This window comes from Pezoporus wallicus, unplaced genomic scaffold (assembly GCF_028554395.1).
Source record: "Pezoporus wallicus isolate ANWC-B61680 ecotype Strahan unplaced genomic scaffold, APGP_CSIRO_Pwel_v1 scaffold_3294, whole genome shotgun sequence".
Taxonomy (NCBI): Eukaryota; Metazoa; Chordata; class Aves; order Psittaciformes; family Psittacidae; genus Pezoporus; species Pezoporus wallicus.
The window spans coordinates 7,344,880-7,369,594 of NW_026635478.1; the positions used below are offsets into that span (position 1 = coordinate 7,344,880).

At 37.4% G+C, this 24,715-nt stretch overlaps 1 protein-coding gene across 2 annotated transcripts in view; it reads right to left on the minus strand.

The window, feature by feature from the left end:
* Positions 1-760: 760 nt before the first annotated feature.
* The window catches only part of PPARA (peroxisome proliferator activated receptor alpha), a 31,888-nt gene continuing 7,933 nt past the window's right edge, over positions 761-24,715 (minus strand). Inside the window, exons 1-7 of one of the 2 annotated variants that reach the window (XM_057426595.1) lie at positions 19,268-19,482; positions 15,857-16,101; positions 12,839-12,999; positions 11,324-11,462; positions 8,781-8,983; positions 5,451-5,898; positions 761-3,184 (exon numbers count right to left, since the gene is read on the minus strand). In XM_057426595.1, the coding sequence (XP_057282578.1) occupies positions 2,937-3,184; positions 5,451-5,898; positions 8,781-8,983; positions 11,324-11,462; positions 12,839-12,999; positions 15,857-16,064 (1,407 nt within the window). In that variant the 5' untranslated portion in view covers positions 16,065-16,101; positions 19,268-19,482 and the 3' untranslated portion in view covers positions 761-2,936. Of the gene's footprint in view, positions 3,185-5,450; positions 5,899-8,780; positions 8,984-11,323; positions 11,463-12,838; positions 13,000-15,856; positions 16,102-19,267; positions 19,483-24,715 lie in introns of those variants that run through there. The other variant, XM_057426585.1, reaches the window with a different exon arrangement.

Sequence of the window (24,715 nt, forward strand, 5' to 3'; positions counted from 1 at the left end):
AGTCACCTACTGAAGTAGTGAATGTACTTCATTAAAAGTGGAAAGTAGAAATTCAGAATTTGTTTTGGCCATTAACGCTGGGGAAGTGAATCGTCTGTCCTGTGCCACTCTTTAAAGAGGCTGTGGGTAAGTGCACAGTGCAGCAGTGTGGGCAGTGGAATCCATTCAGAATTTTAGGGTATATTAACATCTGGTTCATATTTCTGTAATTCAGAGATGTGTTCTTTCCTTTTTTCTTTTTTTTTTTTCATTAAAGGTCTGCAATTTACTTTAAAACAGAAATAAAACTTCAGTGTCCAAGGAACTAGTCAAAAAACGCTTGCTGGTTTTCAACTAACAAAACAAAATGGATCTGGAACAGGAGAAGTGCAAATTACACCCTTTACTAATGCCAGTAATAGGAACCTGTTACAAGCAGCTGCTAATACAGCTAAACATTATGCCTTTCACTGCATTTTGCTGTTTTCAGTTCTTTATAGTTTAGCTGAGAATTTATATATTTGTTATTAAATTTTCCAGGTTTTTTAAAATTTCAGAAAACTGGTTTAGACACTTTTGAGAACAAGAGCAGGAAAACCAGGTTTTGTCCACACTGACTGTGTCTGGGTTTCTTGAGAAACTTCTGTACTCCCAAACTATGGAACGTGACTTTGGGATCTCCTCTTTGCAAATATCTAAGCTTTGGGGGAAGAAAATTCAGCTTATACTTTTTTTTATAGAAGATAAAACATTTGGGTATTAGAGCCATCACAGAACGGCATTGAGTAAGCAATGTTGCAGATCAGTTATTTCAATGCTGAATGTCTTGCACTTAAACCCCGCAGTCCTCTAGTGAAACATAGCTGACTGGAAGAACAAAGCAGCATCACTGCTAAAATCCTCATGTTATTTCGGAGGGCGTACCTTGTACTGCTGTAAACCACAAAAGACAACCCATTTCTCATCTGCTGTTTCCTAGTAAGACCAACTATCTTCTCTTAATGAAGTGTTAGAAGTAGCTGTAATGTAAGGCCTATTTCTTCCTGTTGCTCACTGGCAGCAGGAAAGGGGAGAAACTTTTGTGCATGTGTTTCATTGCTTCTATCCTGACCTCAATGGTCACCAAATTTGATGCCTATGCTTCAATATTTTATACTAAATATATCTGACACCAAAACCTCTGCTAATGACCATTGCCTGGATAAATGACAAGTTGCTTTTAAACCTGTAATTTATCCAGTGTCTAGCCATGCCAGCAGGCCTGTAAAGAAACGAGTGACTAAAATGAGAATCATAGTGTGATGTCCTCACTTCAATGATCTTACTTAATTCGTCTAGTAAAGGTGTATGATTCTGAACTCTTCAAATGTGCTACAATGAAACAAGTACAAAGTGTTCTCCTGTGCCACTGCCACTGAAAGCTTAACTATTGTGAAAATGCTAAGATTGGCTCCTGAGGTCTTTGTGTTATGAAACAAACACTAAAATAAGAAAAAAATGTGAAGTCACCATATTAAAATAGAAAAAGAAATAGCACAGTGTCTTGCATGCAGCTAGCACTTTTGTGCAGTACTTTCTGATAAAAGATCCTGTAAAATGGCAAAGTCAAGCACTTTCCTTACGGCTTATTTTGCATTAGCAGTACGTACTATCGTAAAATCAGAGTTTGCTCTCAGTGATAAACTTACTCTCAACTGTGCTCTCTTTCACAATATTGCACAAACGATACCTACAAATGCTGTTCTTGGTAATATTGTCCCCTTATCCACTGCGGCTGTATGGACAAGGACAAAATTTGGTGAAGTAATCTAGCTAATACTTCTATTGACAAGGCCTAAGACAGAACAGAAAGAAATACAGGTGAGTAGACAATTGGAAAGAATGAAACACCATATTCATCACAAAAGTAAACAGATCCAAACAATTCTGTACTGCCAAGATACTTGTCAAGAAAGAAGGTGCCTTTTCTATACAATCAAATCTTCAGAATCAGCTATCACGGCACTAGAATGCTGTGCAGTTGAAATTCTTTTCTCTGGGCTAGGGTCAGAGTTTTCAGTCTCTCCAAAACTCTTGCTAAGACAAGATAGCATTTTTAAGCCAAAATTGCTTGAGCTATTACAAGTTCTCAAAAATACACATGGTATGACATCATTTTTACTCAGGGACACTTTCATACTTCCTTAAAACACTTGAAAAAAGGGTTCCATTGCTTTATCACATTTACTCTCCAAGAAACACCTGAATGGAACATCTCTACTGTATTTTAGATAACTGTTTGGACTTTAATCCATTTCATAAAAGAACCATCTTTTAAACATGCTAGTCCTAAGGTGTAACCTTACCAGGATACACCTAGGCTAATCCTAAATTATACCAATGTAATACTATATGAAGCTGTACTGCATTTCATGGAATTAAAGCAGCAGTGGATCAAAGGTCTTTCAAATTTTTTAGATGTGTATGTACAGTAATATCCAAGCATTTCATATACCTAGACTGACTGCTGTAAGGAAAAGTGTTAGTTGGTTCTCAGTAATTACCATTAGCCAGAAGTGCATAACCTTTATGATTATGCATATACCTGCAGAGAATTTGTGGGATTTGTTATAGTAATTCTAAAATGACTAAGCCAAGAGGAAATACAATTTTGTTCATTTCTGTTACTTAACATTCTGATTTATTATACAAATATGTATTCCTTACCAATCTTAAAATTTCCAAGTAAAAGAACCATTGTAAGACACTTCACGAGCACTATGATCAGTACTTTTCTGCAGAAATCTTTCAAAAAAAGACAGAAGATCCCAAACCAAAAGAAGTGTAACACTCCAGCTACCCAGCATTAGATTTTTCTGGGCTGAGTGAACAGCAGATAACTGTGCAAGTAGTTTTGCTCCCATCCGTTATTAGTATTGCTCGTCTTCAAATATTGTGGAAAAAATTACTAAAAATCCTTAGTACATATCCCTGTAGATTTCCTGTAGTAAAGGGTGTAAATGTGCATCAGATTCAGTCTTCTTAATTATCTGAACAAGCTGAGCATGCTCTGTGACTAGTTGTCGGAGGTCAGCCATTTTTTGGAGGAGTTTCGGGAAGAGGAAGGTGTCATCAGGATGGTTGGTTTGCAAGTGAAGTTTCAGTACATGCACGATGCTCTCCTGCATTTTTTCAATGTGTCCTACATTCACAAGACCAGGGCGATCTGTTCTCAACACAAGCAAAAGAATGCATGTCATAATTTTATAATTATTCCTTAAAGTAAGCTACTTTATAGGTTTTATGTTGTAGGCTACAGTTACATTATACACTGAGGGCAATGAGGCTTAAAATGAATCTGAAAAAGAAAGACAAGAAAAAAAGTAGTCATCCCTTTTGCCTGACTTTCATCAATGCCAACAGTTATTTGAGGAGAGATTTCATACCACTAAATACAACTCATGTCACAAAAGTACAAAACCCCACCCATTCTCTCACCCCCAAAACCAGAAGTATCCAGTTTTATATTCTGCATGATAACAGAATTCAAACAGTAACGATGGAAAAAGCATGTGGCTATTTCTAGAGAGTTCTTGAAGTTTGGTAGCAATGTAGCAAGAAGTAAGTAGCAGGCTTTCACTCTCGGCTCCTGTATGTATACTGTCATAGCACAAGTTATTGACAGGATGTAGAGAAGCCCCTATTAAGGATGTTTCACTCTTTCTATTACATGATCTCTTTTCAGCTACTTAGTCCTGTAATACCTTCACTCTCCAGATTAAACTTCTCTGTAAGAAGTCTGGGACAACAGACTACATATGCTTCTTGAAAACTTAAGCTAGTTCCTAGGAGGAGGATAGAGGGGTAAAGCAAAACAAAACATTTTGCCTTCACTCTCTTCATTTCTGAAAATGTGAAAATACCAATTTATTATGCAAAAATAATTCAAGATTTAATCTTGATTTGCTATCTAAACTAGCATATAAAGCTTCTGAAAGTCCACAGGTTGTATGTCTCCTTGTAATTGCTAAGGATGCAACCAGAGCAGTGAAACACCCTGTGAGTCTGGCAGAATGCAAAAAAGGCAGGCAGGAACAGTTGTTAGAACTTTCTTGATCTTTTATTTTCTTTTTCTCTGTTTAATATCTTTGTTGGCAACAATGACAGTGGGATTCAGTGCACCCTCAGTAAGTTTGCTGATGACACCAAACTGTTTGGTTCAGTCAACAAGCTGGAGGGAAGGGATGCCATGCAGATGGACCTTGACACACTTGAGAGGTGGCCAGTGCCAACCTCATGAAGTTCAACAAAGCAAAGTACAAGGTCCTACACCTGGGTCAGGGTAATTCTAAACACAAATACAGGCTGGGCAGAAACTGGATTGAGAGCAGCCCTGTGGAGAAGGAGTTGGGGGTTTTGGTTGATGAGAAACTGAACATGAGAGGGGTTCAGTGTGTGCTCGCAGCTCAGAAGGTCAACTGTAACCTGGGCTGCATCAAAAGGAGCGTGACCAGCAGGTCGAAGGAGGTGATCCTGCCCCTCTGCTCTGCTCTCGTGAGACCTCACCTGGAGTACTGCATTCAGCTCTGGGGACCTGAACATAAGAGGGACGTGGACCTGTTGGAACGAGTCCAGAGGAGGCCATGAGGATGATAAAGGGGACTGGAGCACCTCTGCTATGGAGCCAGTCTGGGAAAGCCGGGCTTTTTCAGCCTGGAGAAGAGAAGGCTTAGGGGAGATCTTAGAGCAGTCCCTCAGTGCCTAAATAGGGCTTACAAGAAATCTGGAGAGGGACTTCTTACAAGGGCATGTAGTGACAAGGAGGAATGGCTTTAAACTGACAGAAGGGAGATTTAGATTAGACATTAGAAAGAGGGGTTTTTTTGGCAGAGAGGGTAGTGAGGCACTGGCACAGGTTGCCCAGAGGACCCGTGGCTGCCCCATCCCTGGCAGTGTTCAAGGCCAGGTTGGACAGGGCTTTGAGCAACCTGGTCTAGTGTAAGGTGTCCCTGCCCATGGCAGCGGATTGGAGTGGGATGAGCTTTAAGGTCTCTCCCAACGCAAACATTCTATGATTGAAAAATAATCTTTCAAACCCCAAACAAAAACCCACCTACACTCTTCACATCCCACTTTTAACAACAGAGAGTAACTAGACCCCTCTCTAATGAGGCTTAACAGTAACTCCAAACACATCTACAATTTCATTTATATAAAATTGGAAATTTCATTTTCATGTTAGGCACACCAAAAACCTGTAAGTGTACCTATCTGCTTAAAAGCTGTAGTGTACCTATCTCCCTACAGTCAAATACAGCATCAAGACTGCTAATGGTTACACAGTATCTTCCATGAAACATGCTAAAAGGCAAAATGACATTGTTAGAGGTAGAATTGAATCTTCAAGAAGTATATAAGCTTTTCCATTAAAATTATTGATTCACAGGAATATTAAAATTTACCACCTTAAAGACCAAAGATGCAATGCTTACCTCCACAGCAAATGATGGCAGCAACAAAAAGGGATATATCACTATCATCCAGTTCCAGTGCATTGAATTTCATTGCAAAATCAAATTTTGGCTCCATTATATCACAGAATGGCTTTCTCAGGCTTTTCAGGAACTCCCGGGTTATAAAACCGTTTCCATAGGCGACTAGCATCCCATCCTTGTTCATCACAGATGCTAACATGGCAAATATGGCTTCATAAACTCCGTATTTTAACAGTGTCACTTGATCATTCAAGTCGAGATTGGAGAAGCCAGGTATAGATTTGGCAAATTCAGTAAGTTCAGTGACTGTCTCTACAGACGTACACTGGCAGCAGTGGAAGATTCGAACCTCTGCTTCCTTGTTCTGAATTCCATTGGCCACCAATTTTGCCACCAAGGTCTTCTCTGCCATACACAAGGTATCCATATCATGTATTACAAATGGCTACAGGAGGAAAAACCAAAACTAATTCAGTTTCAAAATAATGGTTATTAATCACTGCTTTCCTAAGGAATAGGAATTTTGATAATCTAACTTTCGTGCTGATCAGTCTTCAACTATCAGTAAACCATGAGTTCTTTCATATTTCTGCATAGAGAAACCAAGTATTATAGAACTACAAACGGCAATATCTAAGTCTGCTCTGCAAATAACAATGCAATTAGTAAAATATAAATATGTATGACATATCTTTAATCTAGTTCTATGTAGCAGTTTTAGTGAAGATCCAGAAGTACTGTGCTTAGTATGCATATATCCATTTTAGAGCAAGTCCCAGAAGGTTCACAAAAGACTCGTATTACCTTCTCCAGAAGTCCAGGTTATTCTGCCTACACTCCTATCGATTCCTAAACTAACTACACTTGATGCACATCATGATGCTTTCCTGAAGTATCCTAGGGGGAATACAGACAGTCATTTAAATATAGGACAGCATATTTGTACACAAACATGAATCTTCTACTACTCTTGTGTTTTATTATCAGATTTTCATAGACCATGTCCCAGCTGATCTTCCACAGAAATTCAACTCATCTTTCTAGCTACAATTAGTGCTAAGTCATCTCTAAACCCAAAATCCCACTAGAATGTCAGACAACACAAAATTCCAGTCTTGATCATGGTCTTTTCAATAATCCCCTTAGCTTAAAGAGGTATGTGCATTACAAACTGATGAGCCAGTCTCTTAAAACATCATATAAGAAAAAGTATTCAGACTTTCTTAAAAACAATTGGAATTCAAAAATATTTTGATACATGTCTGAAGAGGGCAATCCACTAAAGGAAAACAATGAAACCCAGTGCTCCCTGGCCTACCAAAGTCATGGCGATTGAAGATGTATCTAGTTCCATACATGCTAAGCAAAGCACCTTCCCTGTGCTGTTTTGGTCATCTCAGATTAAATATCATGAGGAACACCTGGTGTTCTGTTAAAAACCTACAGAATTCACTTATTTCACTTAGAAAACTGCCAAGCATGATCGTTTCCCACAACTGTCCACTTTCAAATGCTTATGGCAGCTGCACTTTCCAGCTCACTTCTATACTTAGTGTCACACAGAACGGAAATTTCTGTGTGCATCTGGATATGAATGGAAAGTGGCAAAGCAATAAACACATTTCTAAACCCTTTGAAGATGCAGACTATCTCGTAAATCTTTTTGGGGATTTATCATCATTTCACTATGCAGAAAATATGTATGGCCAATGACTTAAAAGCTAAATTTAAAAATGATACCTTACCATCGTTAAAAACACTAGTTAATTCTCAAATGAATTATAGTGGTGACAGGAATTAGGATTCAGTAAATCAGCTGTTAATGCACTGTTCAGAAGCAGGTGGATTACTAACAACAAATCCCCCCTTTTTTTCTTTAATTTTATATTAAAAAGTCACAAGAGAATTAAAATGTTTGTTTTCCCCAGAGATGATGAAATAGCTTAAAAACCATCTTCTCTTCCCTGCACATTGAAGAATGAGAAACCAGTCTGTTGATAACATACTAGGCCTTATTCCTCATTAATTTTTACTTGTAAATTTACCAAGACACACGCCAGCCACTATTAGCTAGTCAATCAGATGACTATAATCCAAGAGCCTTGATTGCATAAATAGAAACTCAACCATTAGGATGAAGTGATCTGGGATCCCTACATGTATGATACATATTTTAACTGGTGATTCTGACATGTGGCAACAAGCGTGAAAAGAACTTTATGCAGATACCTACTTGGTAAGGTGTTAAAGCATAGTATTTACTGTAGGCTTATGTCAGCTTGTACCCCAAAAAGTTTAAGCCTGGGCTTAATTTTAGACATCTCTTTAATCCAATGAAAAAGACTGGGTTTACTCGTATGTCTCTTTTAATGTAGCAGCCTGTATTCTTGGCTAGACTAGACTATAATATGCCAAGTTCCATAATTTAGAAGACAGCTTGCTTACAATTTTTATAACACTCATCCCCACAGTTACATGGGATTTTTTATTGTGGCATATGTAAAGCCTCTTCCCTGCAAATTTTTCCTGAAATTAAAAATTGTTGGTAAAATAAGAGACTGATCTTCTCCATATAATTAACATAAATCCCAACAGAATTTAAAAACATATGCATAAATGAAAGAAGTCAGTCCTTACAAGGGTTATACAATCTCATGTGCTACACAACAAAAAGAAAGTGATAGCATTAGGTAGACCTTGACTAAATTATCCTGAGAGGAAAATAATCTCTACAGCATACGTGTCTTTACAACCTTGCTTGCTTCTCCCTTTCAAGGTAACCATACAGTAAAGACCAGGAAGGCCAGGTGAGGAAGTGACCAGAACTGTAAATAAAGAATTACAAACTCAAGTTTTCTTTTCCCTCCTGCCATTAATATTGTTGTGATTAAAACAGAAGTCATACAGAGCTCCTGTACGCCTTAAAAGATAACAGTATTTATCCTGGCATTTGTGGCAGAAAAAAAATATTTATTTTTCCGCTGTCAAATAGGAAATTATTTTGGAACCATTTCCCCCACCCATACCAAGAGGTATTCACATTTAGATGTCTTTTTTTTTTGCTTTTAATTAAGAACTAATTATCTTTCCCTTACTATAATTTGAGATTTTAAGCTTCCATTTACAAGTTAATCACCTGATTTTCCTTAAGTTTCCTATTTTTCTGATGGTGGCTAAAAGCAACTGTATTTACTACAGGCATTCTTTTTACATATTTATTGTCTATATTAACATGATACTTATTTTCCAGTAGATCTGATTAGGAGTTCAACAAATTATCTTATATATCTGACAGCTTTATTTTAAAGTTAGTACAAAAGTACTTACAGGATTGTTACTAGTTTTCCCTGCAAGGATGATTCTGGCTTTAACCTTGTTCATATTGAAGTTTTTCAGGTAAGCATCATGAATTCTTTTGGCAAGTGATTTAAGATCTGCCATTTCTGAATCTTCTACATAATTTTCACCTGTTAGAATTTCTGCCTTCAACTTGGCCTTCTCAGACCTTGGCATTCGTCCAAAACGTATTGCTGATGGGAAGACACAGTTATAAAACAAATGTTAGTTACACAGAAACCTGTACCTTTTAACATTGCTGGTTAGAGCAGTAAGACTTTGTGACTAGAAAAACTGAGATAGAGGCAGCATCTTTATTATGAGAAATTCACAAGTGAAAAAATCTCATCCTTTCTAACACAGTGATTAAGTATTTATGCAAAATCTGAAGGTAATCAGATGTTTCAACACACAACCTGGTATCTACAATGAGCTAGAACGCATGCTTTTTTCCCTTCTACATTACCTAAGTAGTTGTATTTATTTTTTTTTCTCTCCTTATTGTGTTCTACAGCTCCCAGTAAGAAATTCAAAGTATGCCTTGGGAATTCTAAAAACTGAGTAAACTCCTGTCAGGAGTTTGGCAGAGAGTGCACATGCCAGCTGGAGACCTGCCTGGAAGGTTACTCCACAGGGAACACTGCAACAGGGTTGGGCCCAAATCCCACTGCTGATCTTGAACCTGCTGGGGCATTAAGTTCTTTATGCACTCCATTTTCAGTTCAACATATCTGTATTGTTTAGTGAGAACAAAACAGACCAGAGACTCTGATTTATGCTTAAAGGCTATTGTCAACAAAACCTCTTCCTAGCCTCAGCATTTTATGCTTCTTTTTCTTCAATAAATTAGTCCTTCATGACTGGAGAGGATGAGAACAGAGTTTGAGTATCCAATCTAGTCATCAGGATATACTTTTGAGAAGGAGACGTAAGTTTGCAACTCCACTGGGATGGAGGTCTCCCAGTTCTTGGGCAAGTGGTCTTGCCATTTAACAATAAAACAGGCATATCAATATCCTTCTTTAGTTTCAGTCAAAAACTAACCCAGCTCTATTTTAAAAGGGGCCTTACCCTCTGATGGTGTGCAAGGTTTTAGAATGGCTAATAGAGATGGTTACTCTACCACGTTTCAGCATCTCACCAGTGAGAGGACAGAACCTCACTGCTTAGACTGAGCAATTCAGAGCATAGGCAGAATTAGCCCTTCAACATACCCGAGCAACCTTCTCCTGACTTGAGGAGGTATCTAGGCATGATCTGAAATACGGTTTTGGATTTCAATGGAAGCCCAACATGGAAGGCCTGTTTGGAATCTGGCCATGGATCTATTGGAAAAGTGGAAGAATATCTGCTCTAAACTGAAACTTAAAGCTTCAACTGAATGTTAATTCCTGCCAACCAGCACAGCTCCCTGTTCAACTCCTGCCCCTGGGCTGTTACTTTGTTGGCTGGCGCATTCTCCCTAAGCCTGCTGCTTCAGGAAGCTTACCACCAGTCTTGTAAAGACTATTAGCTCTCTCCCAGTGGAACTTAATCTCAGTCAAGGCTCACCACAAGGAAGTCAGACTTCCCCAGAACCAGAAAGTCAACTCTCCCAATGTCATTCTAGGACTCTAGACTTACCATGTCATAGGCAGCTTCCCCAACCACATCCCCACCCAGCTATCTCGACTGCATATTTTCCTTAGGAAGTCTCCTAACCCACAGCTCAGCATTTTCACCTACTTTTCACCCATTCCCAAATTGCACCTGCTCTCGGGGTGAGCCTTGACACTATCGGACCTAGGCAGGAAAAGCAAACTACTGTCATCTGCCTGAACAAAATGTGCTTTGTCATGGCTGGGCCTCTCCCTGTTTACCAAAGTTGCTTAGCAAGCTACCTACTGTGCATAAAACTGCCTTGTGGGTTGAAATTGGCCTGTAAACCACAGGCTTACCAGCCTTATCTTAAATCATTAACACAATAACATAATTTTTAAACTGAATATCTAATCACTCTGATTTTTTACCATTCCATTTAACAATCAACCTACCAGATTTTTGTTCTACAGTCAGCACAGATCTTTGCCCTCCCTCACCACTCCTTGAACCACCTGCCCAAGAGCTGTTGCACTGTAACCTGAAAAATCATAAGTCTGGTTTCCTACAGATTTCTATCCTACGTCATTCCCTCTCACAATGAGCTAGTTGTTCTCCTACTCATCTAAAATGCTCTTGATCAGAATTCTTCCAGTATTGAAACTTGTTTCAATGGGAGTAATGGTGCAAAGTTCTGGGTGAAGAAAGCAACTAAATGAACACTCATATGGACAAATAGACATCCAGCACAATTGAGTGTAAAGCTCATAACAGTACATTTGGCAGCTATGTATCAATTACATTAACTACTCATTAGGGAAAATGGTGTCCCCCCTATGACTGTAAAAATCTGAGGTTCAACTCATATGTACAAGTAAAAACACTATCCAAGTGCCTGCTTCTAGAAGCAGACTCTGGGTAGGACCAAACAAATTATTAAGGGCACTCTTACCTACCATTATGTGACATTCCAACTGAAAGGCACTTTTGAAAACGACAGTATTGGCACTTATTACGATTTTTTTTCTGAATTTTGCAGTTGCGATCACATTTATCATAGATGAGTTTTAAACGAATTGTTCTTCTAAAAAAACCCTATAAAAAGTTTGAGAAAACAACATGCAATGTTAAAGAAAGTTGACTACTAAGCTTCAGTCATACAGGTGATTTTTTTCTTTCATTGTTTATTGATGTCACTAGCAAAAAAATACACAAGGTATAACCTCTCCAAAGGTAAGAATCTATGCAGTGAAGTGGTAAGTATGAAGGAATGTACAGAATAGAAAACACAAAAGGAAGGAGTAACTACCAGCCCTCTTTCTTGGGAGAGGACCGAGAGCCCAGAGTACCTGGCTAGATTTGTCTTTAAGGATTAAGCAGAACAGTGACATACTGAGTTTGTACACATTCTCTAAGCATCCTCTGTCAGAAATAACCTTCATCTTTCATATGTATAAGACACACAAACACACAGATTTAGCACATCTTTTCTTCATCCAGCAAATGTGAGGGGTATGACAGCACAGCACAGTGTATGGAAAAAGCCAAGGACACAAAAAAAAGCATTACAGAAGAGCCTATAAGTCAACTTCTTACCATGATGTCTTGGTACTGCAATGTAAGGTTAGTCTCATACTACAAAATCATAAGGTTAGCAAATTTAGAGACACTGCACCATTTTGTATTACATGGCATAACAAGAAGTCATTTAGACCGTGGGACACAACTGACTATGAACTGGCCCCACACCTCTCATAGATATTGTAGCATTATTCTGGAAGATTTATATTGGAATTATCATATTCTGACATTGTGCATGAAAGAAAAATGTACATGTATATAATTACTTATCTAACTTTGCATTATAATTTAGAAAAAAATGGAAAACTAAAACACTGGAAGGAAAAAGAATCTTCTAATTCATTGGCCAACAATCTGTGATAAAATAGCTGACGATAACACTGATAACATTAGTTTGCTGCAGAGACATGCACTGGCCCCAGAACTAAAAGAGGTACAATATTAAGTGATTCAGGCAGAATGTGGTGAAGATGAGAAATTCAGCATTTGTTACTGTTATAATGGAAACCTAGCAAACTGGCATGCTTCTCATAGCCATACTCCCAACACAAATAAAACACTAGTGGAGCAAGTAGGCTTTGATTTTTGGTCACAGTTTAGTGTTTTAAGTTGTTTTAGTGATTAACTACCTATATGCAGAAAATCAGCATTAAAAATATAATTGTGAATTGCCCCTGCTTGATGAAGGTCTGATATTGAGTTGTGGTATCCAGGTATGTATCTGAACAATTTATTTCAGAGAAAAGGTCACCAATATGTTTACTATTTAAATATTTTTAATGGCTAGAATTATATTAATTAAAAATTTATGTAACAAATGTTTATCTTCATATAACCCTGTAAATAAAGCAACATGATTTAGGTTCTTAAAAAGAAAATTATGACTGTACCTTACAACCTTCACAAGCATGTACTCCGTAATGGTAGCCTGAGGCTTTATCCCCACAAATTCTACATTCAATGTTTAATGCTCCACTGGGTGATTCATCTATGCTACCTGGAGCTGTGGCAAAATTAATGGATGAAGGACTGGATGCTGGTGAAAGGGTGTCTAAAAGAAAAAGGAACACTTCATAAACACTATACTATCAAACCTGATACCATTGCTATACTAAAACCACAGGAAAAAAAAAAAAGCTTATGCTAAAAAATGATGAGTTTCTAGTCATTAAGTGATATTATAATTTGGCCATAAGTGTTTGAAAATAATTCATAATTATATTAACAGTGCAAACAAACACAAAACACAGGGTGTGCCTTGCTAATTTTGATGAGACATACAATGTCAACAAACAAAAAGCCTTGCTGAAGTAACTCTGACAACAAGAGCTAGAAGGCTGATAATGGTCCTTGAGGATTCAACACACAGCACACAAAATATGAGAAAACCAAGCTATTCTGGATTTTTCTACATTCCATTTTTTATTTGGAATATTTCAAATGTTTCTCAATTTGATGTGAACATGATTTTTTTTATCCCACAATGTAAAATAAGTAACACTCCCCCCCCCCCCCGCCCCGAATTATTATTTCATTTAAATCAAGGAAATTTTCTTAACCATAGGAATGTACATGTACCATTTTCACAAATAACATGAATTTGAAACCAAAAAGCAGTATTCAACATGTCCAGAGAATTTGTGGCTGCCCCATCCCTGGCAGTGTTCAGGCCAGGCTGGACAGGGCTTGGAGCAACCTGGTCTGGTGAAAGGTGTCCCTACCCATGGCATAGCGGTTGGAACTAGATGAGCTTTAAGGTCCCTTTCAATCCAAACCATTCTGTGATTCTGTGATTCTATGTACTGTTTGTCTTGAGCAGTAGATACAAAATATATTAAAAAAACCACCAAACCCAAAACAAGAAACACCCCAACCCAAAGCAAAACCAAAACCAACCAGCCTATCAAAAAAACCCACAAGGAACTAAAACCCCCCATGACTTCAAGTTTGTATCATAATGTCCATTTAACCTGTCATTCACGCTTTCCAGAAAGGTTATTAACATCTCAACTTGCCATTACATATTCCATCTCTTGTGCCTTAGTGTGGAGCATAAGATCTATTGCTATGCTATGACAAGAAACACATTCCTAGCTCATGGCAAGTTATACTTAAGATACACTTAAGGTCCCCCTGACTTTTGAAGAGGTACCCATAGTTTTATATGCTAATCGAAACTGAAGTCTAAAAAACAGTTACACAACTTCTTTTTCTAAAGAGATTTTCTCAAATTGAAAGCCTGATCCTGCACATCAGTAGAAAGGCTGAACACGTATTAAACGGAAGGTAACGCAAACGTTTGCTTCCAAGATAATTTAGCAATAGAAGTCTTGCTCAGGTATTTTACGTTTTGATTATAATGGGAAAAGCATTTCTGAATTGTTGTACAATGAAAAAAACCTCTCCACACATTTTACTACTAGATGAATATGCTAAAGACCTAACGCATTCCAACTTTAATTATTTCAATTAATTTTTCCACCTTCTTCAAGGAAAATATTTTCTGAGGCCAGAATTTCTTTTATCTTCCATCTTGCACCACATGACTTAAGCAAATTAATGGGTGTGTTATTTTAAAAGAAAGATTAAGAAACACTCATGAATGTAGGTCAGCAAGTATTATGTTGGAAAAAAACCTTGGCATAGAACTCGGTCTGCACTGCCAGCACTGCCAAGCCCACAGGCATTAGAGTCATCAAGAACAGCCTAAAACCCAAGAGGTTTTTTAAGGTGGGATTTTAATTTCTTTTTACTTGCCTTATGGAATTTGAGCCTTGAAAGTTTACACTTTCCATCTTCTCTAACAGCAAAACTAGAACGTTTTGCAATGAACACTGAATAGTCAAATTAGAAGGTGACACCAGAAACTTGTACACCCATACACACAATTAATTTAAAAGCCTCATGTTTCAGGACGATGCTATAAACCCATATAAACTTTTTCTCTAGAAGGCATCTCTCTAATGTAAAGGTCTACAACCAAAAGGGACACAAATGGTTGTTCTACAAACATTTCTTTGGGCAGTAGTGCCAAGAGGCAGCTCTCCCTGCTGCCTTTAAAACTCATACTATTCCTTTCAACCACTTCAGCACAGAGGCACACCTCAGATCTGTTTTTGTAAGGTAAAATAGCAATCACAGCCAGTAAATTGATTTAAAGTAAGAAACCCAAAAAACCAAAACATAATGTAAACCAACCAGAAAGCTAATCATAAACTAGCTCTACTGCTAAAAGATTTGTAAACCCATAGTTTCAAAAGGAATACCTTACTGACATTATTGCAGTGCCCCATACCACTTCAATGAATTCCATTTTGATCTCTCAAAGCCTCTCACTAGGATCTTTTGACTAAAGACTATGTAATGTATTAGCAGTCAGAGTATTACTTGAACCAGGGTAGAAGTCATTGACTAAATAATATTCCTCTTTGGAAGTGGGAGAAAACAGCATGTTCAGAACACCACTACACCAAAATACATGGGAATTCTAGGGGAGCTTTTAGGGGTCAGGTTTTTGGCAAACATTTCACAACACCTTTTGAATATATGTGATTTGAAGAAACTTAAAAAAATTAGGAATTCCTTCAGTTCAATGTTGTGAATTCCTATATGACTACAATATATAGTAACTTCTTTCACAGTGATTTTTACAAGTTGTGTTGAAAAAGGCATTGATACTAACGATAATTTAAAACAGTGACTTTACAGTCATTTTTCAACGGCATTTATCTAAGTTAACTTCAGCCTTAAGTATTTTATGACTGCGCTAAAATCAGCTTATATATTTCCAGTGTCACCTAGTCATAAACAACGGTTATTATATTTAAGAGGTTTTTCAATTTCTGTCACTGTGCAATACTACATGTATTTATAAAACAAAGTTTTATGGTAAACCAAAACTCTCTTACCTGTTATGACTGATCCATCAGATCCTGGACCATTTCCCAGTGACTGGAACTCTGTTAAACTTAAAGCTCCAGAGCTATCATCACCTAAAGACTGAGAGAGGTCTTGAATGTTCTCCATATCTTGTAGGAACTCTCCAGATAAAGGGCTGCCTATATCATCCTCCTCCAAAGGAGTAAGGGGATAGAGCTGGTTTTCAGTGTCCACCATGTTGATCAAATAGAGCGGTCACTTAAACTTCTTTATGCTGGTGAAAGAATAAAAAAACCTGTACTTACAATACCATAATATTTTATTTTTTCATACATATTTGAATCACAGCACACAATACATGACTTTTAATCCAATAGTGAAATACTATACAGCATTCTGTTCCTCCAGAAGCTTTATGCACCATGAATTGTCAAAAGGATAGGGGAAAAAAAACCCAAAACATGCCCAAAATATTTCATTATGAGAGTTATGACAAGATTAATCTGTGGATCATTGTTTTCTCTCCTTTGCTGATAAAAATTACATATTGTGCATTATACACCTCCTATGAAAACTGATATGAAAAAATTACAAATATCAATACACATATATTTGGCAAGTCTTTTCTCACTTCATCCAACAGGTTTAGATATGTTGATTTTATCCTTTGTTCTCATCTCTCAAATTTGTTCAACAGGTCTTATGACACTGTAGGGAACAAAATACTGTCTTATATTAAAATCTTTGTAAAAGCGGCCAAAACTAATACCTTTTTGTTACCTACTTTAGTCAGATAACATCTTCAGCAATCTAATACATCAGTAATTCCTAGAGTTAGTTCTATTTCCTACAGTGAAGTAAGCTTTCAAAGTTGCCTACAAAGCTAGCCACCACTGTCATCAACTTCGAGTAACAGCACAAATCCCTTAGAAAACATCACAAATTGTAATTATTCTTTTGTTGACTTCTCAGATAAGGAATTAATAAATGTACTGCAGAATGTTAACTACTGCTGCATAGATATACTTCTGCTAAAAGAAACTGTCACACTGAGTAACTAACACTTGTGCATACACATAGTGCTGCAAGTCTTGTCCATGCAATGAATATGCACAAGCATTTAGAGAAGCTCTGACTGTTACTGTGGTTACCACTCAATGCTGGCCTTTCCAAAGAACCCATGTTCACTGCAGTTTATTGTGAAGCTTGAAACTACCAATAAGTGGCTATGTGGACACATATAAATGCTGATTTTAAAATAAAAGTGCGATGTTCTGATTAAAAAAACAAACAAAACTTCCTTGATATTAAAGTTTTAAATACCAACTAGTTTGATTCACATGACACTGAACGTTTTAGATTAAGAAATCAATCCTTTTCTCTGATAATCTGTGATGGATTCATCCTATGAAAATCAGTCATTTATTCTGGAAAAAAAACCCCTAACATACTGAGTAACTTAGCAGATGAAGAGTGCCTTACAAAACATTACTTTTACAAGAAAAAGAATCAACTGCAAACATTTCTGGTTGACACCATTTATTATTCTCTGCCAGTACTTTCAGTATTGAATATCTTTGTACAATTTCTCTGTTGAGGCAGCATGAACCAGCCCAGTAACAGCTGGAATTAACGTGCTGCTTGCTGTTTGTTAGATCTGAGTCCAAAACATTACATTATTCACCTGATATGCCTGACATAATTGGAATATACTTGAGCTGAGAAATGAGAAATCACTTCTGTATTTTATTTGTGAAAATGAAGTTAAATTGCTATCCCTGTGATGTAGCGGTTTTGTGATGAAGGAGAAGAATAAAGAAACCTTGACATACGTTGGTTTTGTAATGATGGCTGAGAATAACTGTTCTCCAGCAATCCAAAGCAGACTACCAAATTTGTCTCCCTAAGGAGCCATCAACAAAAAAGGAAGAATGCAATGGTGGAGCACATGATGGGCACTGCTCCTCCAGCTCCTCCAGTGCCCTCCAGATGGGCACTGCTCCGCTTCATGAACTTATCCAAGGGTAAAGAGTTGTTCACAACACAGAAACATATTCCTCAGCAGATACATAGCATGTTCTTTACTGTGAGGGTGGTGAGACACTGGAACAGGTTGCCCAAAGAAGTGGTAAATGCTCCATCCCTGGCAGTGTTCAAAGCCAGGCTGGACAGAGCCTTGACTGACGTGGTCTAGTGTGAGGCATCCCGGCCCATGCAGGGGGATTGGAACTTGATGCTCTTAAGGTCCTTTCCAACCCAAACCATTCTATGATTCCATGAGTAGTATGCCTCAGGATAGCTGGGGAGGTTCCAGGACACACTACTCTCCTTGTACTCAAATTACTTCAAGTACCCTACTGAATGACATACATCTCTCCAAGTATCACTTCTTCATCAAGCAAGAGCATTTTTAAAAGATTAAGTGAATGCTGAAGTCTACCTTGAAACAACATGGACATTATTCGACATGAAAGCAAAGCTAGCTGAACATAACATGGCAACAGCTCTTCCAGCAGCACGCCTGGTATTCCCCAATTTGCATTATACTTTTCCACATTTACAGTAAATATTTAAAATTCAGCAGTCATCTTAGCTGAATTGATGTAAGAACAACCTAACAGCTAGTGAAACATAAATGGAGTTCTTATTGTTTTAACTATTAAATTACATACCCTTTTGTACTTTCAAACACTACTAGTGAATTACAGCTGCTTAATCATTATGGCTCTTGTCAAAGATTAACTAGCTACCTTAGGAAGCATAGCCATTTCTGAGACTCTCCATTTCTGGAGACTGTCAAATTATCTTTCTTTACTGAAAAGGTTATACTTATTTTTTTCCATAAGCACAGAAAACCTTTAGGTGAAATGTCATGAGTTCATGTAGTAAACCATTTGCCTTCTGTCTTCTCTGTATTCTGTGCATGTTTATACATGCATATGCTTTTATTGGCAGGTTTCACTTAATATGTATTGATCCTTGCTTCTATGAAAGTAAAACTTCTAAAGCAAAAAGGGTAATGAGTATGAAATTCATTTAGGTAATATTCCCAGAGAGTATTCTGCTTTGCAAAAAAAGCTGTACATGTTACAACAGTAGATGTGGTAGCTGCAGCACGATAATTCCACTAAAGCATCTATATAACTTCTAACTCTTAAGACTCTAGAAAAAGCCTGTGCCAGACATTCACAGAGGATTTTCTCCATTCCCCATGTGATATTTTAGTCTTCATACCCCCTTTCCTATACCCACATACAAACATGCACAAAGTAAACTGAAAACAAGAGAGCATGACATGGAGAAATAAGACCACAATTCATGTAATTATGACTTTAAGAATAAACAGCCCTCTCTCACAGCCTTTTATCTCTGAAGTAAGTCTATTTTCAGAAGTCTTCCTTTCCCACCACTACACTGCAAATACCCAATGAGTAACTTACCTATAATCTTGAAACAGATCTTAAAGAAGTCATGGTCAGCCTATCAAAGGAAAATACCTAATCATGCAGCATTCGGTTAATTGCTTCATTTTTGGAAAGGGATAGTGGGAGACTGAACCACTGGCCCTTCCACATTCAGTACTTGCCACACTAGGGATAATCCCTTGGGTTGCCCAGATGCAAAGGTCTCTGAGAAGCAGCAACAAAGTCTGGATTTACTGCATAAACAAATTGATCGTTTAAAGGGCTTGCATGCAAACATCAAGGTTAAAGTTGAAACAATCATTACCTCTCGGTCACTTTGAGAATGCTGTAGCTGAACACAGCACATTTAAAACTAGTGGCTGCAGTAGACAGGCTTAGAAAACTTAGGTAAATAGGAAGAGGTGAATTTGTAAGCTACAGGGTATTTCCAGTATCCTGATTCAATACATAAAAAACAACTGAAAATAAAATCTGGCACCTAAAATACGAAGTACAGTCTCCTGCCTGGGAAAGGATGCATGTTTTCTCCTCTATCCTAAACTGATTCAGTTTTCATGCTTTGTAACCTTACATACTAGTAACATTTTATATATCACAAAGTATTAAGAAGTTAAGGCAAAGAGAATTTACTACGCATGGAATTAAAAACCTTCATGAGCCACCTCTTCAGGACTGCCAGATGCACCCCTCCCCAGTACAGAGTTGTACTCCAAGATATCCTATGCAACTTATAAGCATCCTTGCACTTAAAACAAATAAAAATTCCTATACCCCGATTTTGAAAAATGATACTCAAATTGCAAACTATTAAAAGCTATGAAATTTAACAAAAATCTCAGTTCTTAGAATGTCACTGTTTTGTTAGGCAGTTATTTTTACTTTGAAAAAAATCGAAGGAAATTACTTAATAAAATTACAAAATGTAATTTACTGCTCAGTGCTACAAATCCACAAGTTTCCTGGTGCAAACCTCTCTTAAAAAGTAAAAACATATGTAAGGAAATACTAACATAAGCAGCACCTGTCATGTGGCAAGAAGAGTATTATGGACAGTAAAACGTAAGATCAGGATACAAATTCTGTAGAGAAAACAAACAAGGGTTGTGAAAGATGGGGTTGCCATACTAAACATGAAAGACTCCTTACATATTACATGCAAAGTAGCCATGATGCAGGATCTGCATTAATAAAAGTTTAAGGTTCTAGGAACATCTGTCTAACATTTATGTGCCTTCCAAGTAACAATCTAAAACCTCAGTCTATATTACTACAAAAAAACTCAGTTAAAGGCAAGGTATACAAAGTCATCTTGGATCACTAGACAAAATGCTACTGTATTTCCTCATGAAATAGAATTTTGAATTGCTTATGATTGCTGTATATACAAACATACAGTTAGGAAAAAAAAACAACAAAATAGCACTTTCACCAATATCACAACCTTTCTAGGTTGTGACCAAAAAGCCCAAAATACCTACTGAAATGATTTCATAACACTGCACAATTCAAAACTTTGGGCAGACCCTACACAGAAACAGACAGAAAAAGACCGGAAGAAAGCAACTAATCAGCCAAGGATGGTGTGGAAAGGTGGACTGAAAAACTAGGGAATGATGCCATAATCACTAACATCACTATGCAACTACTTTGCAGCTACTGAGCCAGCTTCAGTCCCTGTTGGCATCTCCCTGTAGCTTCTTTCCAAGATTTAGTGGCACAGGGTAAAAGCTACATCATGGGCTCCAACTCCAGGAAGTGGGAGACTCATTGCCTAGAATATATTAAAGATAAAAGTCTCTGAGCAGGACCACTCATTCCATTCTTAAATGCAACAATTCTGCTTTACAACTGTTCAGCTTCTTTCTATACCTTCGTGATCATCCCTGGCAGTGTTCAAGACCAGGTTGGATGAGGCCTTGGGTGACATGATTTAGCGTGAGGTGTCCCTGCCCATGGCAGGGGTTGGAACTAGATGATCTTAAGGTCCTTTCCAACCCTAACTGTTCTATGATTCTATGATTATGATTATGGAATTGGTTGCCCAGAGAAGCTGCAGCTGTCCCATGCCTGGAAGTGTTCAAGGCCAGGTTGGACAGGGCTTTGAGCAACCTCATCTAGTGGAGGGTGTCCCTGCCTGTGGCAGGGGCGTTGGAAATGGATGAGCTTTAAGGTCCCTCCCAAGACAAACCACTCTGATTACAAAATCACTATTTCCTCCAGCGTTTTCTTTCAATCATGTAACACGTTCATTATACTCCAAACAGTTCTAAAAATTGTTCATTTTGCCAAGATTACTGTCTAAGAAATAGCTAATAGCAAGACAGAACAAAATTATTCAGGAAGTGATTACACTATCTATCTCAAATATCATACCCTCTCACTTTCAGATAACAGATACAATTAACAATGGAGAAAAAATATTACAAAGCAGAAATTAGTTTTCAGCAAACAGAAATAAAAGCAGTAATTCATCTCATGTCAAGCACCTCACATTTGGGTTGAGTAGAACTCAATGGGCTTTCCAGAGCCGCAACTGATCTCTGAGGCCACGATTACAAACTAAGAAGTGGTACTTTCCGTTCATCAGATTTGTGCTGGCTCAATGCTAAGCAGCTTACATGTGCTGATGGCCAACAGTTCACTGAAGATTCAATAATTGTATAAACAGCTTTACAAATATTTGCCTCTTAAGTCTCTGATGAGGGCTGAAAACTGCTCTACAGATCAGACAGCATCTCTATTACATCAAGCAGCAACGTCTTTTGACAGGGCCATGGAACTGTCATATAGGTGGGGAGATAATGCACATCCTACACTTAATTCATCATCCTTCCTTCCAGCAGTAGAACTCCCACAGAAATCCAGTAAATGGAAGATACAGATATTTACTCTGAGTTGAAACAACATACTCCAATAAATAAATAATTCCAATGCTGGAAGCTGAAGCTGAGAGTAGAATCTATCTTAAAGACAGATTTCAGCTGCTTGTAAAGAATAAAACAACATCTTGGCATCAAATGGGTTTCTAATGGGAAATTTTAAACTCAACAAGCCCCTAAAGAACTTGGTAACTAGGAACCCAGTTGAGAACACTTTACATTTAAATACACTACTTTTACACTGACTTTATATTAGACCAGAAAATATATTTTATCATATATAATCCAAAAATTAGACTGGTCAACCTCTAGCAGACAGAGCTCAACTTAAGATGTAAAGAAATACCGCAGCTCTAGGTTATCAGTACAATGAGATCAGAAGTCTCCCTTTAAGCCTGCTGACCCCTTTAACACAGGAGGTTTGACTTCATCAGCAACCGACATAAAGGTTTTGTGACCTCTGCCTTCAGGCTCTAGAGACAAGACTTACAAGTCTATCACCTCAGAGTTACATCTATCTGAAGTTATGCTTGCTTTCTGCCACAGGAATGGAATGGAATCAGAAGCATTAAAAGTGATATTACTCAAATTTGTATCAATTAATCTATTTCGTATCAATAATATCTTTTAAACTAAATTATATTCCAGTTTGATGTTTAGATGATTCCTGACTCTAAACCAAGCAAGCACTGTCAAAAAACACTTAAGTGGAAAACTTCATGTTAAATTCTTTATTGTCGCTTCAACTTTTATTGTTGAGATGCCTAAAAATCCTGAAAAACTGGCTATTTGTAACTTTTTTCTATTTATCTTGTCTCTGTTTCCACTTTTATAGTAAATAATGTGCTCTGACACACGGTTGAGAATTGATTACAAGCTTAATCTATAGAATAGCGATTCTATTATTAATATGACATTAAAAAAGAAAAATCAGCCTGGATAACAGTATGAGGGGAGTTTTTTCTATTTATTACATTAGTTATTAATGCACGTAAAGCACAATATTCAGACTGAAGTTAATTATATTCTGTATTTTTGAGACATGATCATTGCAGCAAGTATATTTTATTAACAAGAGATTCAAAAGAACAACAGTAATTTTTTCTTTCTGCAAGAAACTAAGCCATGGCAACATCTTAGTAACCACTATGTCAGAGAGTACTCTGTTCTCTGACATGTGCTCTCTTTCAAGTTGAAATACAGTTCCACAAGTACTACTTACAGCTCACCAGTTTCTAATAAAACCTCCACTTCACTGTTTTGTATACTTTTATGCTTGCAACACACTCTCCCTTTTCCTCTCCAGAGAATCTCCAGGTTTTGCGTTTTATCCAATGCATTTTGATGTCAATATCTCTTCAAGTCACTGTTCTATTTACTCAAATTATTTCATACTTGAGCAAGATTCAAATGTTTACATGCTAAGCATAGCAGCCGTAGCAATTTGTGCTTCAATCTTTCACAGATTCTAAACCCTTCATGACAATATCTTGTCATGATAAAGCTAGGCAATGATGCTAAAAGAATACACCATTTAGCACATTGATGCTCTGTGTGTTTGCTGAATAGTGAAGACCACAGCTACTGTGAAATGAAGATTTGATGCATCATTTAAGAGGCCAGGGTTTTTATATGCACATTAAAAGCTATGATTTGATTTATGACTGATATTTGAACCAATGCAAAGTCATGTTCGGACAAACATGGCACTTACGTATTTGCTATTTGATCCAAGATCACGTTCACACAGATGTATCAACTGAGTATTTGCTGTATTTTCATTACCCAGCTAATGAACTCAAAGCTCTCTCAGTTTCCCTGTGTGTCCCAAAACTCCTTACCTATTTATATGGAAGTAATTTGGTTTTCCTAAGGTTTGCAATACTGTAGAAATGTCTAACAGGCTTATTATATAAGCCAAGATTTTGAACTGATCAACATTTAGGGATACAGTTAGGGATACTGCAACTTCAGGAATCAGTGCTCAGGCTGAGGCTAAATCTGGTTGCGTGGCATCCCCGGAATTAAGACTTTTTTTTTTTTTTTCTTTTTTTAAAAGGAACAAACCAAAACCACCACAAAAACTATGTCTTGTGAACTCTAAGCACTAGTACATGTTCGAAACCATTACCAAATTTTTCCTAAAAACAATACGTAAAAGTAACTTCGGGTGGTGAATTCCAAGTTGATTCTGACATGTACGGCATTTACAAACAGCCTACGCATCTGTCCTGACACGCCACTGACTGGAAACCAGATCCTTAAAACTAAATTGGAATGCTGCAATTGTTTCCTTACACACGTGATTACGGCATCTCAGATTATGCAAAGCAGCTTCTCAGCAATTTTCTAACTATACCCTGATACTCTACAGAGACTTCATTTGTTGAAGGATAAAGATACCTGAGGGTAAAATGCAAGCAGAAATTGCATTTTAGTGTGGTGACTAAGCGATTATCTCCAATATAATCAATTTTTGAAGTAAATAAAACATCAGCCTCTTGCTAAGTCTCCTGCAGAGTCCATTTTTGCTACATATGGTAAAAATAAACTTCAGAGGGTATCAAATTAAAGACATCTGTGC